This window comes from Onychomys torridus, unplaced genomic scaffold (assembly GCF_903995425.1).
Source record: "Onychomys torridus unplaced genomic scaffold, mOncTor1.1, whole genome shotgun sequence".
NCBI lineage: Eukaryota > Metazoa > Chordata > Mammalia > Rodentia > Cricetidae > Onychomys > Onychomys torridus.
In genome coordinates this window covers 2,058,557-2,076,788 of record NW_023412870.1, presented here as the reverse complement: position 1 = coordinate 2,076,788, position 18,232 = coordinate 2,058,557, and the positions used below count along the sequence as shown (strand labels likewise).

The following is an 18,232-nucleotide window of genomic DNA, read 5'->3' as shown; positions in this document are numbered from 1 at the left end:
TTTACACACTTGCAAGTAAAACGTTTATATATATGTGTATATATGTGTGTATGTATGTATATGTATATACAAAAAAGCAAAAAGAGGGGCTGGAGAGATGATCCAGTGGTTAAGAGGACTTGCTGCTCCTTCAGAAGACCTGATTTTGGTTTTCAGCATTCACATCAGGCAGCTCACAACCAGCAGTTTATAACTCCAGCTCCAGAGAGACACAATACCCCTGATCTAAAAAGGCTCTTGCACACACCTGGTACAGATGTGCAGACAAACACACACATGCACATAAAATAAATAAGCATATTTTTAAAAATATGAAGATACCGGAACTCCCACCCAACTTACACATTTCTAATAAGTATCTTTAGATTATTTTTAATATTTTTAACTATGTGCTGTGAGTATGTGCACATTATGTGTTTATGTGTGAGTATGTGTGTGAGTGCAGGTGTCAGTAGAAACCAGAGGTGTTGGATCCCCCTGGAGCTGGAGTTCTAAGGTTGTGAGGAACGTGGGTGCTGGGACTCGAACTGGAGTTCTCCGAGCAATCTCTCCAGCACCTTATTATATGTCTTGTTTCCCTAAACCTGATTTGTATTTCTTTATACCAAGCTGTGGAAACCATCTACTAAGTAGGGCCTGGAGAGAGGGTTTGTGTTGACTGAACGCAGCATCCGCGCACGGACAGACCATCAGGGGGCGACAGAGAGCTTGCACCGGAGTGTCCCGAAAAAGGCTGCGCGATTTGAACCCGCCCAGCCACCGTTAAGCTCTGGCCGGAAGAGCTCAACTCTTTCCGGGTTTCGCGGTTCTGGAAGATAGTTTAGGGCTACTCAGTCCCGCACTCTGGACTAGTAGTCTCTACGGCAGCCGGTGCGGGGCCGTGGCGCTGCAGACCTCTGCTGGCCCCGCCGCCGTCCTGGCTGGTCCGCAGCTGCGCGCGCGAAGCGGGACGCGTCGCCATGGCGACGCCGGCGGGGCTGGAGCGATGGGTGCAGGAGGAGCTGCACTCGGTGCTGGGGCTGAGCGAGCGGCACGTCGCGCAGTTCCTGATCGGCACGGCGCAGCGCTGCGCCTCGGCTGAGGAGTTTGTGCAGCGCCTGCGTGACACCGAAACTCTGGACCTCGGCGGGCCGGCGCGGGACTTCGCGCTGAGGCTCTGGAGCAAGGTGTGTGCCTTCGGGGCGGTCCACTCGCAGCCAGGTTAGACGGCTTCACGCACACTCATCTTTTGTTTTGAGACGGAGGGTAGCTGTCTATTCTAGGATAGCCTGGAACTTTCAGTGTTGTACACAGGCTGGCTTCGAACTTGCAGAGAGCCTCCCATAACAGAGAAGCCCACCACGCCTGGCTGTGCCAAACATCTGTCTTTTGTCCTCTGTTACCTAGGTTCTATGCTAGGTGGGCCTACAGCTCTGTGGAGAAGACTTAGGAGAGAGGGATCGGCATACATGTTTAAACCTAGGGCCCCGTTAGTCACAGTACATACTCCAGGGCTGAGGATGTATCTCAGTGGGTAGAGTGCTTGTGTAGCATACAATAAGCCTTGGATTCAATCCCAAGAAACTGGGAGAAGTCACTGAGAAGAACAGAGCTATGGGAATTAGCAATTAAGGAATAGGACGGAGGCTGGGAGAGATGGCTCAGGAGTCAAGAATCCTCCTTGCTCTTCCGGAAAACTGAATTCTCAGTAGCCAGGTCTAGTGGCACACAATGGCCTGTAATTACAGCTCCAAGGGGATCTGATGCCTCCTTCTGGCCTTGCCAGGTACCCGTACACATACCCATAAATAAATAAAAAATAAAGAAAATGAGATGTAGAATGTAAACTACTTGAATTCAGGGCCATCTCCCCCTCCCCCATTGTGGGGCTGAAGAGATGGCTCAAAGATTAAGATCACTGGCTGCACTTCTAGAGGACCCAGGTTCAATTCCCAACAACCATATGTCAGCTTAACAACTGTCTGTAATCTCCAGTTCCAGGGGATTCAACACAGACACATAGGAAAGCAAAACAGAATGCACATAAAAATAAAAATAAGCCAGGTGGTGGTGGTGCACACGCCTTTAATCCCAGCACGCAGGAGGCAGAGCTAGGCAGATCTATGTGAGTTTTTGAGGCCAGCTGGTCTATAGAGTGAGATCCAGGACAGGCACCAAAACTACACAGAGAAACCCTGTCTCAAAAACAAACAAACAAAACCCACAAAATTTAAAAAAATTCCATTGTGTGTGGATGACCATGTGCATAAGTCAGAGGCCTGTGGGTATTGGTTCTTGCCTTCCACCATAGGGTAGTTTTCAATAGTCATTTGCTGCATGGATTCCTAGAAGGAGGTTCAGAAGCTGAGGCCTCCGTTGACCTGAGAACATGGAGCAGAGAATGATGAAGGCTGGTTTAAGAAAAAGGATGCTGGGGGTTGGGGATTTACGTCAGTGGTAGAGCGCTTGCCTAGCAAGCGCAAGGCCCTGGTTCGATCCTCAGCTCCAAAAAAAAAAAAAAAAAGAAAGAAAGAAAGGAAAAGGATGCTGAGGTCGGGAGCTGCTTGTTTTCTTTTCTACTGACAGGTGCCGCGCAAGGCCGTGGTAGAAAAGCCAGCTCGGGCAGCTGAGCGGGAGGCCCGAGCCCTGCTGGAGAAGAACCGATCTTATAAGTTGCTGGAAGACAGTGAGAGCGGTGAGGAGGCCGTGGGCAGGGATGGGAGCAGCCTCCAGAAGAAGCGGAAGAGACGGAAACACCTCAGGAAGAAACACCACGAGGAGGAGGAGGAGGAGGAGGAGGAAGAGGCTGCTGAGGCGGGAAAGAGGAAGACAGGGTAAGTCAGAAGCGAGGAGAGAGGGAGCCGGAGCACCTGGTTGTCTATGGGGATGATAATCTTTCTCGGTACCCCTCTTTGATGCGTTGGGCTGGGTTCAGGGGGAGTAAATCGCCCGCGGAGGAGAAGCCAGCCTCAGAGGATGAGTGGGAGCGGACAGAGCGGGCACGTCTTCAGGACTTGGAGGAACGGGACGCCTTTGCAGAGCGGGTGCGGCAGCGGGATAAGGACCGGACCCGGAATGTCCTGGAGCGGTCAGATAAGAAGGTGAGGGCCGGAGAGGCGGTTCAGTGGATAAGAACACTGTTCCCAGCACCCACAGGGACAGGGGATCCAACTCCTTCTGACCTCCTTGTGCACTAGGCTCACATGTGGTGCACATATGTGCATGCAGGCAAAACACTCACTCATACTCATAAAATAAAGTATTTACCCAAAAGGGGAGTTGAAGAACATTGGGCAAATCTGGATTTGGTTGCAGAGATGTCTCTGGGAAGACAAGGGTTGTCACTAGGGTTCCTGTGTGGGGCAGCAGGGTCCTGTGGAAGGGGCAGTAGAGGACATTTATCATTCTGAGTCTGAGGGGAACGGTCATAGATGTTCCTGTCTTTGGCCTCACGACCCTCTTCTGTGATCTCTTCTAGGCTTATGAAGAGGCTCAGAAACGCCTCAAGATGGCTGAGGAAGACCGGAAAGCCATGGTGAGACCCTGGGTTCAAGAAGCAAGATCGAAAGACGAAAGACTGACTGAGTGGTTGGCTGTAGCGGGAAGGGCTACAGAGGGAGTGTGGTAAAATGTGGGTGGGTACCCGGTCAGTCTCTAGAGGACGGGCCTGGCAGACAGGAACTAGCAAAGAATGGACCTAAGCTCGCAGAAGGAAGAACCTTACAACCCCCCTGACTGGGGGATCAAGTCACAGTGTTTGTGAGTGACACTGGGCTTTTCCTGACCCTGAGACTTGAGGAAACACTAAGCAGCCAGTATCAAAAGGTCTCACCCCTGCCTCTTTGGGGCTTTTTCACACTCCTCGTGTAGGGAACCGTGTTGCTGCTGGGGTAGGCTGAGGATTTGACTGTCCCTCCCTGACCCAGGTCCCTGAGCTTCGCAAGAAGTCTCGGCGAGAATACCTGGCAAAGCGCGAGCGGGAGAAGCTGGAGGACCTGGAGGCGGAACTGGCCGATGAGGAGGTGCTGTTTGGGGATGTGGAGCTAAGCCGGCACGAGCGCAGGGAGCTCAAGTACAAGCGACGTGTGAGGGACCTGGCCCGGGAGTACCGGGCAGCCGGAGAGCAGGAGAAGCTGGAGGCCACTAATCGCTACCACATGCCCAAGGAGACTCGGGGACAGGTGAGGGACCCTCTATGCTCATGGGTGCGGCAGCGTGGTGGCTGCTCCCTTCCTCTTTTCCTCTCATAGCAGGTAGAAGTCATGGCAGGGAGGAGGAAGTGGGCCACCGGGGCCGCGCTTCTGTGGGCCCTTCAGTGTGCCTGTCTCCATAGCCAGCTCGCGCCGTGGACGTCGTGGAGGAGGAATCGGGTGCCCCAGGAGAGGAGCAGCGGCGTTGGGAGGAAGCCCGGCTAGGCGCCGCAGCGCTTAAGTTTGGGGCCCGAGATGCCGCCGCCCAGGAGCCCAAGTACCAGCTGGTGCTGGAGGAGGATGAGACCATCGAGTTTGTCCGAGCCGCCCAGCTCCAGGGCGACGAGGTGAGGGGGCGGTCTGGGATGTCTGTTGTGAGGGCCTCCGAAGAGGATGGGGACCTCACCCTCCATACCCTTCCCCAGGAGCCGTCGTCAGTTCCACCCCCATCAGCCCAGGCCCAGCAGAAGGAATCCATCCAGGCCGTCCGCCGCAGCCTGCCGGTGTTCCCCTTCCGAGAGGAGCTTCTGGCGGCCATTGCCAATCACCAGGTCCTCATCATCGAAGGCGAGACCGGCTCCGGGAAGACCACACAGATCCCGCAGTACCTCTTCGAGGAGGTCAGTCATGACAGCATGTCACTAAGGGCCCAGGCCTTGAGTCAGTCCTCGCAGACCTTTGTGTGACGGTTAGAGGAGTCCTTTCCCGTCCTGTCCACTAAGTCGTGGGGCTTTGCCATTTTCTTCTCACCGCCGTCACATCCATGTCTGGTGTGAGGTAAGCACATACGGGTCTGCCCTGCGAGCAGTGAGTCTGAACCTCATGCGCCTCCCGTCTGCCCTGCGTGCCGTCTGCCCTGCGTGCCGTCTGCCCTGCGTGCCGCCTGCAGGGTCAGAGAACTTGGGTAAAAAGCTTGGTTTCCTATTTTGGACCTCCTGTCTCCCGTCGTTTCTGGGTGTCCCCCAGCCGATCTGTCCCTGGTCAGTTGAAGTCTAGCAGAGCCCTGATTGTAACCAGAGGTCTGCAGGACTGGCCCAGCATCCCCTCGGGGCCCTTGGTTTTCGTCTTCACTGGCTCCAGGCAGTCTTGCAGAGGAACACCCCTTTCTTCTCTCTCCTTAGGGTTACACAGAGAAGGGTATGAAGATTGCTTGCACCCAGCCCCGGAGAGTGGCAGCCATGAGTGTGGCAGCGCGAGTGGCCCGGGAGATGGGTGTGAAGCTTGGGAATGAGGTGCGTTCTTTGGGGGTTCAGGAGAGGGAATTCACTCGTGTTGCTTTCGTGGCCCCGCACCTCAGGTCTGGGCGTTGGCCATTCCTATCTGCTAACCGTCTCTGACCAGGTTGGCTACAGCATCCGATTTGAGGACTGCACATCAGAGCGGACGGTCCTCCGCTACATGACGGACGGCATGCTGCTGCGGGAGTTCCTGTCTGAACCTGACCTTGCAAGCTACAGGTGCATGCGGGTACCCGCCTGGCAGCGGACACCACCACCTCACTCCTGTGCTGCCCGCCCCCTCAGAGACTCGTGTTTGGTTTCACTCCCCAGCCCAGGCAGGCCTGGAACTCACTGTGTGGGCCTCAGCACTGAGCCACCAGGCCAAACAGTGTTCACTTTAAGGGATGTTCTCACTTCCGTTCTTCCAGTAAGAGTCGCTGCTCCTGACTGACGCAGAGATGCCTGATCATTCCAGTCCTGGCTTCTAGACTCTCCCTGCCTTTTTGTTGTTTTTTTTTTTCACATTTGAAAAAAAAAAAAATTGTATGCATGTGCCATGGTGCATATGTAGGGGACCAGGAGTCAATTATCCTTTCACCATGCAGGTGCCAGGGATCAAACTGGGGCATCAGGCTGGGTGGCCAGCCCCTCTGCTCTTGAACCATTTTACCATCACCAGCTTGACTGCTTTTCTTGGCCGAGGCCTGGATGGGCTACAGATCACAGAACCCTGGCCCTTGCTCACCCTCTGTCAGAATCACATCATGGGATGCTTCGCTTCTCCTCAGCCCCACCCCCACTCATCCTTCGGGCCCTCCCTTTCTCCCAGCTGCCTGCGGTCCAGCCCCTCACCCCTCTGCACTTCCTCCGCAGTGTGGTGATGGTGGACGAGGCTCACGAACGGACCCTGCACACAGACATCCTCTTTGGGTTAATCAAGGATGTTGCTCGATTCCGCCCTGAGCTCAAGGTCCTGGTAGCCTCAGCCACACTGGACACTGCCCGTTTTTCCACCTTCTTTGATGACGCCCCCGTCTTCCGAATCCCTGGACGAAGGTTTCCAGTTGACATCTTCTATACCAAGGTGCCTTTTGGGAGGATGGGCTTCACTGTAGGCAGAGGAGGTGGGATGGTTTAGGAGACTCCCAGGGAAGGATCTAATGGGACATGGAGCGGGGGGGGGGGGGGGTGGGGAAAAGATACATTGAACAGAGAGAAGAGCCTGCCCTGATGGCCCTCTGTGACCCTGGATCTTCCTCCTCCCCAGGCCCCAGAGGCTGACTACCTAGAAGCCTGTGTCGTATCTGTACTGCAGATCCATGTGACCCAGCCACCCGGGGATATACTGGTGTTCCTAACGGGACAGGTGTGTGCCGTGGTGGGAAGTGGGTGGAGTGTTTCAGGGAAGGATGGGGCTGGTGTGTGGATCCTGGGGCTCTAGGACTCCTGCCCTTTTGTTCTACATTCAGGAGGAGATTGAGGCCGCCTGTGAGATGCTCCAAGACCGCTGCCGCCGACTGGGTTCCAAAATCCGGGAGCTCTTGGTGCTGCCCATTTATGCCAACCTGCCCTCAGACATGCAGGCTCGCATCTTCCAGCCCACACCCCCTGGGGCCCGAAAGGTGAGTGGGAAGAAGCCTTTACTCTCCCTCTGCAGTGCACACAATGAGTCCTGAAGGAGGCATGGGCTGGCCCTGCTGTTGGACTCAGTGAGGAGCAGCCAGGCCCTCACCTTCCAGCTGGGGAGAGGTGAAATCGGCATTAGCTGAGAGATAGCAAGCTCTAAGTGTGGTGAGGAAGCCTTTGAGACAAATGGCTGGGGAGTGCCCGAGAAAAGCTGATGTGTGTTTGAAGTCCGAGAGGAAGTCCGAGAGGAGTGGGTTTGGGAGTTTGAAGTGGTACCATGCTGGGACAGAGCTGAGCAGCTAGGGCTAAGACAGGGGCTTTTGAAGCACTGAGATTTTATTTTATTTTTTATCTATCTGTCTGTCTGTCTGTCTATCTGTCTATCTATCTATCTATTTTGGTTTTTCTTTGTTTGTTTGTTTGTTTTTGTTTTTGTCTTTGTTTTGAGCTGAGGATCGAACCCAGGGCCTTGTGCTTGCTAGGCAAGCGCTCTACCACCGAGCTAAATCCCCAACCCTATTTTGGTTTTTCAAGACAGAGATTCTCTGTCTAGTCCTGGCTGGCCTGGAACTCACTCTGTAGACCAGGCTGGCTTCAAACTTAGAGACCTGCCTGCCTCTGCTTCCCAAATCCTGGGATTAAAGTCCAGCTGCACTCAGATTTTAAAAACCAAAGGATTTTAAGTAGAGTTATGACTCCTTTGAACAGATGTTCACTGAGAGCTTGGAGATGTGGTCCAGCCGTCAAACAGTTGCCCAGCATGTGTGAGGCCCCAGCGTTGAGGCCCAGTACATGCTGCATGGGGTGGGACTGAGGTGAGGATATACTGGTGGGCACAGTGAGACTTACAGTCTGAGGGGGGGAGACAGCAGCATGTAAACTGTATCAGTTTGTATTGAGTACAGTGGAGGGGTCCAGGGCAGCGTGGGAAGGTGGAAAAAGACTCGGGACAGAAGGTGAGGAAGCGCAGAGAGGCCTTTCCCAGTGGTGGAAGAGGGGCTGCTCTCTAAAGGCCAGGGCAGGGTAGAGGGAAGAGCGGGGAGGACCCAGCTGCTGAGCGGAAGGGCGGGCTGCCCGGTGCAGAGTATCTGATAGAAGGATGTGTCTGCAGGAGTCACTAGGGGAGCACATGGAGGGCAGGAACAAACGTGGGGGTTGTGGGGGGGGCTGGATGTGATCAGAGAAGCAGTTCAGGCTGTAAGGGGCGTAGACTGCTTCGGTCGTTGGATCTGGAATGAATTGGCAGGTTTATAAGTGTAAAGGACCATTCTGAATGCTGTGTGATAGAAGCGAGGTGTAGCGTAGGGAGGTGGGTGAGTAGGCTGTCACCAGAAGTGATGTGTGGGCATCGGTGCGGGCTGGTGCTGGGAGATGAGGGCAGGATCCTGGACATCCCCGTCTTCCATCTCTGAATAGAAACCCTAAAAAAGAAATTCCATTTCTTTATTATGTCCCTGCTGACTGCCAGCCCCCCTGTGACCCTGCTGTCGGTCTCACCTGTGCCCTGACCTCTGGACACTGTCTCTCTTTGCCCTGTTCCTCACCGCATTGAACTCTCTCGGGGTATCTGGTAGACGGGGCCACTGGGTGACTGTGCTCTCTTCCTTAGGTGGTTGTGGCTACAAACATTGCCGAAACATCGCTCACCATTGACGGCATCATTTACGTGCTGGACCCAGGTTTCTGCAAACAGAAGAGCTACAACCCCCGCACAGGCATGGAGTCTCTCACAGTCACACCCTGCAGCAAGGTCAGCCGCATCTCCACGAGGTCGAGGGAGACAGGTGTCCCCACAAAAAGCTTGATCCACAGAGAGCATTTGAGGACAGGAACCAGTGGTTTACCCACGCCAGACTTGAGTCAACACCACCATGCCTATGTGTCTGCCTCTCTTTTCTTTCTAGGCCTCAGCCAATCAGCGGGCTGGCCGCGCGGGTCGGGTGGCTGCAGGGAAGTGCTTCCGCCTGTACACAGCCTGGGCCTATCAGCATGAGCTGGAGGAGACCACGGTTCCTGAGATCCAGAGGACGAGCCTGGGCAACGTCGTGCTGCTGCTGAAGAGCTTAGGTGATGGGCTGCCCGAGCCCTCCCGACGGGGCCGCCCCAGCCCTCCCGACGGGGCCGCCCCAGCCCTCCCGACGGGGCCGCCCCAGCCCTCCCGACGGGGCCGCCCCAGCCCTCCCGACGGGGCACTGGTGTTTGTGTAGGACTTGCTTCTAGTCTTCCTTCCTTTTCCCAGGGATCCATGACCTCATGCACTTCGACTTCCTGGACCCTCCACCGTATGAGACCCTGCTGTTGGCTTTGGAACAGCTTTATGCACTTGGAGCCCTCAACCACCTTGGAGAACTCACCACGGTGAGGAGAGAGTCTGCGCTGGGCTGGGATAAAGAGAAGTCTGATGGTCCCGGGCCCTCGGTGGTGGTCCCGGGCCCTCGGTGCCAAGGGCTCCTGTAGTGGGGAAGGAGCCGGAGGGAAAACTGGCCTCAGCTCTCCCTTTCTTCTTTTCCAGTCTGGTCGAAAGATGGCAGAGTTGCCTGTGGATCCCATGCTGTCAAAAATGATCTTGGCCTCTGAGAAGTAAGTCTTTCACCCACCCAGCCCCTGGCACAAACTGGCCACAGCTCCTCAGTCCCAAGTGTCATCTCTCTTCCTTTCTCTTCATCATGGTTTTTCTGTATTTTTTTGGTTTTTCTTTTTTTTTTTTTTCCGAGACAGGGTTTCTCTGTGTAGCTTTGCACCTTTTCCTGGGACTCACTTGGAAGCCCAGGCTGGCCTCGAACTCACAGAGATCCGCCTGGCTCTGCCTCCCGAGTGCTGGGATTAAAGGTGTGCACTGCCGCCGCCTGGCAGTGCACACCTTTTAAGAAGTCTTGCCAGGCGGCGGCGGCAGTGCACACCTTTAATCCCAGCACTCGGGAGGCAGAGCCAGGCGGATCTCTGTGAGTTCGAGGCCAGCCTGGGCTACAGATGAGATCCAGGACAGGCACCAAAGCTACACAGGGAAACTTTGTCTCAAAAAAAAAGTCTTACCAGCCCTTTTGAGGCCCTAAAGGGTCTGTGAATCACCATCCTGTCCTTAATGTGATGGTCAGTGGGCACAGGTACAACCCAGGGCCAGTCTTTGTAGCAGAGGCAGGTGGATCCCTGAGTTCGAGGCCAGCCTGGGCTACAGATGAGATCCAGGACAGGCACCAAAGCTACACAGGGAAACCTTGTCTCAAAAAAAAAAGTCTTACCAGCCCTTTTGAGGCCCTAAAGGGTCTGTGAATCACCATCCTGTCCTTAATGTGATGGTCAGTGGGCACAGGTACAACCCAGGGCCAGTCTTTGTAGCAGAGGCAGGTGGATCCCTGAGTTCAAGGCCAGCCAGTCTGTATTGGGAGTTCCAGGCCAGGGAGAGCTGCATAATGAGACCCTCCTTCTTAAAACAAACTTATTAATAAAATAAAACCCAGGACTGTGAATGGAAGTTCTGTCTGTGGTCAGTGCTGGGAGGACTGCTGCTTTTGGAACAGGACGTTAGCATAGGTGTGGGGGACCACCTATAAAAGATTTCTGGCGTGGGGAGATGTCCCAATGGTTAAATGCACCAACTGCACTTGCAGAGGACCTGAGTTCGATTCCCAAAATCCACATGGTGGCTCCTAACCATCTTTAACTTCAGTTCTTCTGACTTCCAGGAATGTGGCACACAGACATACATGCAGACAAAAAAAAAAATTTTTTTTAGATTTATTTATTTATTATGTGTACAGTGTTCTTTCTGCATGTATGTCTGCAGGCCAGAAGAGGGCACCAGATCTCATTACAGATGGTTGTGAGCCACCATGTGGTTGCTGGGAATTGAACTCAGGACCTCTGGAAGAACAGCCAGTGCTCTTAACCTCTGAGCCATCTCTTTAGTCCACAGACAAAAAATTTTATATGTATAAAATAAATAAATCTTAAAAAAAAAAAAAAAAAAAAGATGCTCCTTTGCTATGTTTGAGATCAGAAATCTCAGCAGGCAGTGGTGGCACACACCTTTAATTCCAGTGCTCAGGAAACAGAGACAGGTGGATCTCTGAGTTTGAGGCCAGGCTGGTCTACAGATCAAGTTCCAAAACAGCCAGGACTACATAGAGAAACCCTGTACTGGAAAAAAGAGAGAGAGAGAAGAGAGAGAGAGAGCTCAGAGACTCTTTGTTTGTTCTTTGGTGTCCTGGTCTGAGCTCGCCTCTTGCTGCCCTGCCCCAGGTACAGCTGTTCAGAAGAGATCCTGACAGTGGCCGCTATGCTGTCCGTCAACAACTCCATCTTCTACCGGCCCAAGGACAAGGTCGTCCATGCCGACAATGCCCGTGTCAACTTCTTCCTCCCTGGTGGAGACCACCTGGTTCTGCTGAATGTGTACACACAGGTCACTGGGCGAGTGGGGATTTGGGAAGTGTGGGTACTTCCGTCGTGATGCGTACTTACGGCCGGTGTCTCCACAGTGGGCTGAGAGTGGCCACTCTTCTCAGTGGTGCTATGAAAACTTTGTGCAGTTCCGATCCATGCGCCGAGCCCGCGATGTCCGAGAACAACTGGAGGGGCTCTTGGAGCGTGTGGAGGTTGGCTTGACTTCCTGTCAAGGAGACTACATTCGTGTGCGCAAGGTCAGTGTTTCTGTTAGAGTTTTGGTCTGTCTTTCTTTTTCCTGGTCTCTTTTCATTTTTTTTCAAGACAGGGTTTCTCTGTAGCCTGGCTGTCCTGGAACTCGCTCTGTAGACCAGGCTGGCCTTGAACTCAGAGATTTGCCTGCCTCTGCCTCCCGAGTGCTGGGATTAGAGGTGTGCACCACCTGGAATCCTGTTGTTTTCTTTCATGTATGTGTGTAAATATATGTGTAAGTCCATGGACAACCTGCAGGAGTCACTATGTTATAAAACAAAACCTTTCCCGGGCAGACACATCTCTTACCACAGATAGGGAGCCCACAGCAGACTAGAGTCTAACCTGGTGAACCAGTGAGTTATATTTGGGTCACTCATAGGACTGTGAGTGAGGGATTACTGGGTTACCAGGAGCAGAAATGACTCAAAGACAGCTGTATCACCAAGGCCCATCCACTGTGGGTGACAGCTCACAAAAGCTGGGAACCTGGAGCACACTGCACACCCTGCCTTTGCAGGTGGCTCAGTTAGTCTGACCTCTTAGACAGCTCTGCTGGTTTCTGTTTCTTCCGGGCAGCTGGCCAGATCTCAGGAGTCTTCTTTGTAGCTTTGTGTCTGAGAGGGACACAGTGTTTATTGATCACTCTGGCAGGAAGGAGCCTAGTGAATCTGGTCCTTTTGTGGGACTTCCTCAAGCTATTTTGAGTTGTTTAAAGAGCTTCTCTGCAGGGTGGTATGTTTCGATCTCAGAGGAAACTGTTAACAGCACACTTGTTTCCTCAACCGCACCACCACACCACTCTGAGGGCACACAGCTTCCCTGCCGAAGCTCTTCCCTGCTTGTTACTGAAGCCCATTCTTCCCTAGAGAGCATGTGTTGGTGGATTCTTCACTGACTCCTCCCTTTTCAAGTTCTCCAGAAGCCTGAGCTCAGAGGCGGTAAGTAGAAGGCCTGCAAATGTGCCTGACCTTACTTCCTTGCCTGCTCCTTAGGCCATCACTTCGGGTTATTTTTACCACACGGCGAGGCTGACTCGGAGCGGCTACCGCACGGTGAAGCAGCAGCAGACAGTGTTTATTCACCCCAACTCCTCTCTCTTTGAACAGCAGCCACGCTGGCTGCTCTATCATGAGCTTGTCTTGACCACAAAGGAGTTCATGAGACAGGTACGGGGCCTTTGCTTGCTCAGATGAGGGGAGACAGGATGCTGGTATCTTAAACTCAGCTCCTATTTCTGGGACTGGCATTGAAACAAGAGGCCTGTTAGTTTAAGGTAGGATCAGATGTAATCAACTTAATGTATGCTTGGGATGTAGCTCAGTGGTACAGTCCTTGGCACCATTACAAATCAATACAAAGATATTTTCCTGCAACTGTTAGTGCCTTCCAAGGTCTGAGAATTCAACTCAGTTCATTTCATTCAATAAATACTTGAAGCTGTGCCTGATGGCATAGGTCTGTAGTCCCTGGTCCTGAAGGTGAGGCAGAAGGATAATACATTCAAGGTCTGCCTAGATAACATAGTGAGACCCTTTCCCAAAATAAAAATGTGGGACTGGAGATGGCTCGGTGGTTTAGAGCACTCACTGTTCTTGCAGAGGACCCAGGTTCAGTTCCCAGTACCCATAGAGCAAGCAGCTCACAGTTAACTGCCTGTACTCCAGTTCCAGGGATCATCCATCACCCCTTCTGGCTTCTGCAGGCACTGCATTCATGCACACACTCAAACACCTACACACACACATGATCAAAAGCAATAAACAGAACTAGAGAGCTGTGCTGTGGGATGTTCTGTATGTCAAATGTGTTGCTCTGATTGGTTAAAATAAGTAAAGTGCTGATTGGCCAGTAGCCAGGCAGGAAGGATAGGGTAGGCGGGACAAGGAAGAGGAGAAGGCTGGGAACAGGAAGGCTGAGAGGAGACACTGCCAGCCTCTGCCATGAGAAACAACATGTAAAGACACCGGTAAGCCACAAGCCATGTGGCAAAGTATAGACTAACGGAAATGGGTTAATTTAAGATAAAAAAGGTAGATAACAAGCAGCCTGCCACGGCCATACAGTTTGTAAGCAATATAAGTTTCTGTGTGCTTTCTTTGTTGGGTCTGAGTGACTGTGGGACTGGCGGGTAAGAGAGATTTGTCCTGACTATGGGCCAGGCAGAAAAACTCCAACTACAGAGCTAGCTCAGCAGTTAAGAGCACTGACTGCTCTTCTAGAGGACCTAGGTTCAATTCCCAGCACTCATATGGTGGCTCACAACTGCCTCTAACTCCAGTACCAGGGAATCTGACACCCTCTTCTGGCCTTTTGGGCACCGGGTATGCATGTAATATACAAACCTATGTGCAGGAAAAATACCCATACACATAAAAAAAAATTTAAGTGTAGACAAAATAGAGGGAGTGCTGAGGATATCTCAGTGACAGTCTTCTGTAGCAAGCATGAGACCCTTGGTTCATATCCAGATCAATAAAATGTGCACTAAGTGCTGGGACCACAGAGACACATGAAGCAGATGAAGTCTGCCCCGAGGGACAGGCTCTTCCCGGGGCTCACTTAACCTGCTGTCTCGAGCATGTCAGGGTGCATCTGCCCTGTTTAGCATGAAACACAGCCAGGTGCCTTTTCCTTGCCCTCAAAGGGGAAAGAGAAGCCTTTTTTCACCAACAATTAATTCTGGTTTGGAAGTAAAGGAACCCTGTTATCTCTTATAGGTATTGGAGATTGAAAGCAGCTGGCTTTTGGAGGTGGCTCCCCACTACTATAAAGCCAAGGAACTAGAAGATCCTCATGCTAAGAAAATGCCCAAAAAAGTAGGCAAGACACGAGAAGAGCTGGGCTAGAAGGATGACCAACGGACTGGACCACACAGCTTCCTTTTCCTTCCATACTTTATTTAATATCTAGGAAATAAAATTATTTTTGGAATGAAGTGTGTGGGAGCTTTGGGACCCAGAGAAAGTGACATGAAACTCCACCTCCTTGTTGCTTAAACTTTATTATTTACAAATTAAATTACACAGCAGCTTTACACAGCATGAGATGGGAAGAAGGAAGGAGAGTGGAGGGAGGCGGCCGGCTCTGGACATTCTTGTCCACCTGACCTGCACCTCCTCTTGTGCGTAGCAGTCCTCAGTGATTCCTTCACCCGAGTTTGGCTCAGGCCTTGGAACACATGTGTAAGTTGGGCTCTGGTTCTGACAGCCCCAGGGCCACCAGAGCTCCCACTAGCAGCTTCTTCACAGGCGTCGAAGGTGAGCGTGAAGGCGTCAGCTGCAGAGACAAGTTAATGGAGGCTGGGGAGGAACAGACATGTTCTACCCTTCACCCCACCCCACCCAGTCCCAACACTCACCTTGTCCAGGTGGTGTCGACAAATGAGGCCACTGGAATTCAGGTAGAAGGTGGAATAGGCATCGAAGGTCCTGGGGAAGGGGGAAGCTCATGAGGGAGGTGAGGCGTCCTAGGGATCACAGACACCACTGTGCCCAGCCACCTAGGAACTTAAGACTCCTAATGCTCAGGTGGGCTCAGAGCAATTGAATCCGAGTGCCTTCTACAGAAGACCTTAGATGATTCTACTGTGCTGCAGAGTCGCTGAACCACTAGTGGTTGTGTGTGGGTGGGTGAGTGCATGCGCCACCGCAGAAGACAATTGGGGAGCTGGTCCTCTCCTCCCGTCCTGTAGTTACCAGGCATTGAACTACGGTGGTCAGGCTTGGAGGCAAGCACCTTTACTTACCCACTGAAACATCTCACTGGCCCAGAACAGCCATTTAAATGCTTAAGTACAATGGTAGAGGTCAAGCCTAATAATTTTGGGGGATGTACCAGCCAGAAACTTAACCGTGTACTTCACCTAGGGCTGTAAAATTAAATTTAGGTGCAGTATTTTTATTCACTTGGCCTTTAATTCCTGGTCCTCCAGGGAGCAGGAATATTTTGTTCAGTAACTAAGTACTTATCACTTGTCAGGTCCAAGTAGCATAGGAAGAAAACTAAAATTTGGGGATTTCTTTCTTTCTTTTTTTCTTCCAAGACAGCCTGTCCTGGAACTCGCTTTGGAGACCAGGCTGGCCTCAAACTCAGAGATCCACTTGTCTCTACATCCCTAGTGCTGGGATTAAAGGTGTTTGTTACCATGGCTGGGCAGGGATTTCTTTTTTCTTTGTTTTTGTTTTTTGAGACAGGGCTTCTCTGTGTAACAGTTCTGGCTGTCCTGAACTTGCTTTATAGACCAGGATGGCCTCAAACTCACAGAGATCCAATTGCCTCTGTCTTTCCTACAGGAGAGAGATGATTCTGAACCTTCTTACATGCTATAATGCATGCACACAAACACACAAAAATAAATTTTTTAAAAATTAAAAAAAAAATAAACTAAGCTGGGTGGTGGTGGCGCACGCCTTTAATCCCAGCACTTGGGAGGCAGAGGCAGGTGGATCTCTGAGTTCGAGGCCAGCCTGGTCCACATGAGCAAGTTCTAGAACAGCCAGGATTGTTGTATAGGGAAATCTTGTCTCGGAAAACAAAAACAGAAAAAATCTACAGTCAAATCAGGATTAAGACAAGGACTGCTGGGAGACAAGATCACCAACTTCCAAGACAGCAGCAATGTTAGGGAAGCCATTGTTCCTGCCCCTCTTACCGGTAAAGCTCCTCTTTATCACGCCTGTAGAAACGCAGGAAGAGCATATGTATGGGTAGACCTACTAGACGCCAGCGGGCTTGGAGGGTCCAGTTCTCAGGGTGGCGGGTCAGCTGTAGAACTCCAACTGAAACTGTGCAAAATAGTTCCAAGCCAGGAAGCGGCAAAGGTCAGAGACATAACGTACCATGTCCGGCCCCTGTGAGGATCGAAGGGAGGGGACATCAGGACTGCAGAACCAGAAAGCCAAGCTGGCTTCTGTTGAAGGAGCAGGGAATGGTCGCAAGAGGCAGCCTGGAAGCTCTGAGACAAGGCTCAGCACTGGGTCCTCCTCTCCCTCCCTTGCCCCATCTCTCACTTGGTACGGATGTTCAGGACCTCATTGATGAATTCCACATCCATTGAGTACAGAGTGTAGTCATGAGAGCGAAGGAAGAGCGTAGGAAGCTGAGGAGAAGAAGATGGCGTCAACTCAGTGGGAGAAAGGATCCTGTTTCTTATTTTTGAGACAAGGTGTGTAGCCCAGTCTGGCCTTGAACTTAGAATCCTCTTCCCTCGACCTCCTGAGTGACTGCGTTACAGGCCTGTCACCGGTTTGGCTTATTTCTCAGTTATCTATTTTTAGGGTCGTCTAACTTCCACTCCCACCCGCAACTGAAAGGTCATCTCCAGTTTAACTGTCCTTCATTCAGAGGGACATCCATTCCCCTAGGGAGAAATTTCACAGCACAGCCCTAGGCCTGCCTCATGCTGCCCAAGAATTCAGTTGCCTAGCTTGTCTCCATATTCTTCCCCACTACACATGCTTACCTCCTGCCTCCAATTTCTCATACATGACAGCCAGGTGCTCCTCCATACTCTGATCTCTTGATGGGGTGGCAGGGGAAGGGTGGGAAGCTTCAGGAGCTTGGAAAGGTGTCAAAGCCCCAGGATAGGGGCAAGGGGGTCCCTCAAAAAGACTTCTAAGCCCATCCAGACAACCACTGTGCCAACTCAGGTCCTGGTCCCTCCTCCCGCTTTCCTAGAGGAAGAGCCACCCACAGTGAGCTGAGAGCCTGGACCTGAGAGACAGGTGGTGGGAGAGCCTGAGGAAGAGGGTGGGTGGGAGGGTGCGGGGTGTGAGAGACAGAGAAGAGGAAGAGATGGAGAAGTGGGTGGGGTGGAGTGGGGCCAGATGGGTGGGAATGGTAGAGTCCGAGGAGAAAGCTGGTCCTAGAGAAAGAGAACAGAAAGAAAAACATCAGCTGTCTAAGCTGGGCATGGTGGTCCTGGAGAGGCAGAGGCCAGGGCTGCCTCATTGATTACAGGCCAGCCAGGAACTACACAGTGAGACAAAAACAAAGCAAAAAATCAGCTGTCTAGTGCTTCCTCCAAGCTGGGCTGGTAACAAGGTTCAAATCCTATCTGCTCCTCTGGCAGAAGAGAGAAGAACCAGAGGAAGGAGGGATGGAGTCTCCAGTCTCCAGAGAAGAACACCAGGAAAGAGTGTCAGGGGAGGACGGTACCGGTGACACCTTCTCTAGCTTTGGAAAGGCACCTTTACAACCCCTTACGATTGGAGACAGTTTTACACCTCTGGCTCCAAAGAGTCCTAAGAAGATATTTTACGAACAACTGAAGAACCGGTTTATTGTATGGTGGATGAAATGATGTGACCTATAACATGTTCATGATTCTGAAACGGAGTTGTGCGTGGCAAAGGACCTCAGGTGAAAGGTATGAATTTTGAGTTCCGGGACTCTTTCCCTATGCCTCAGTTCCTGTAAATGGGGAACAGTTAGTCCTCGGTGACTGATAATGAGGGCTACACAGGGTGATGAATGTAGATTGAACATCAGCATCCACACAGTAGCACATAATGGAAACTACTATCATTCTGCGGCCCCACTGAATGACACAACCCTGGCCACCGCTGGAGGCGTGAACTC

At 52.1% G+C, this 18,232-nt stretch overlaps 1 protein-coding gene and 1 pseudogene across 1 annotated transcript; one reads left to right on the top strand and one right to left on the bottom strand.

Moving 5' to 3' along the window:
• Positions 1 to 807: 807 nt before the first annotated feature.
• On the top strand, positions 808 to 14,608 carry Dhx16 (DEAH-box helicase 16). Its single transcript, XM_036176321.1, has 20 exons — positions 808 to 1,166; positions 2,566 to 2,813; positions 2,915 to 3,080; positions 3,458 to 3,514; positions 3,906 to 4,160; positions 4,313 to 4,516; positions 4,595 to 4,789; positions 5,291 to 5,401; positions 5,511 to 5,626; positions 6,263 to 6,473; positions 6,657 to 6,755; positions 6,859 to 7,011; positions 8,625 to 8,765; positions 8,920 to 9,082; positions 9,255 to 9,373; positions 9,528 to 9,595; positions 11,255 to 11,417; positions 11,494 to 11,655; positions 12,646 to 12,819; positions 14,371 to 14,608. The coding sequence occupies exons 1-20, from the start codon at positions 960 to 962 to the stop codon at positions 14,497 to 14,499; spliced, it is 3,141 nt and encodes a 1,046-aa protein (XP_036032214.1). The 5' UTR covers positions 808 to 959; the 3' UTR covers positions 14,500 to 14,608.
• Positions 14,609 to 14,635: 27 nt separating this feature from the next.
• LOC118575948 lies at positions 14,636 to 17,135 on the bottom strand (annotated as a pseudogene).
• Positions 17,136 to 18,232: the final 1,097 nt, after the last annotated feature.

What these genes read in the sequence shown, in the direction of transcription:
- Dhx16 (XM_036176321.1), top strand. Translation starts at nt 960, where the DNA reads ATGGCGACGCCGGCGGGGCTGGAGCGATGGGTGCAGGAGGAGCTGCAC. An exon ending in GTGTGAAGCTTGGGAATGAG is followed by an intron (nt 5,402 to 5,510) that starts GTGCGTTCTTTG and finishes GTCTCTGACCAG; the next exon opens with GTTGGCTACAGCATCCGATT. An exon ending in ATGATCTTGGCCTCTGAGAA is followed by an intron (nt 9,596 to 11,254) that starts GTAAGTCTTTCA and finishes GCCCTGCCCCAG; the next exon opens with GTACAGCTGTTCAGAAGAGA.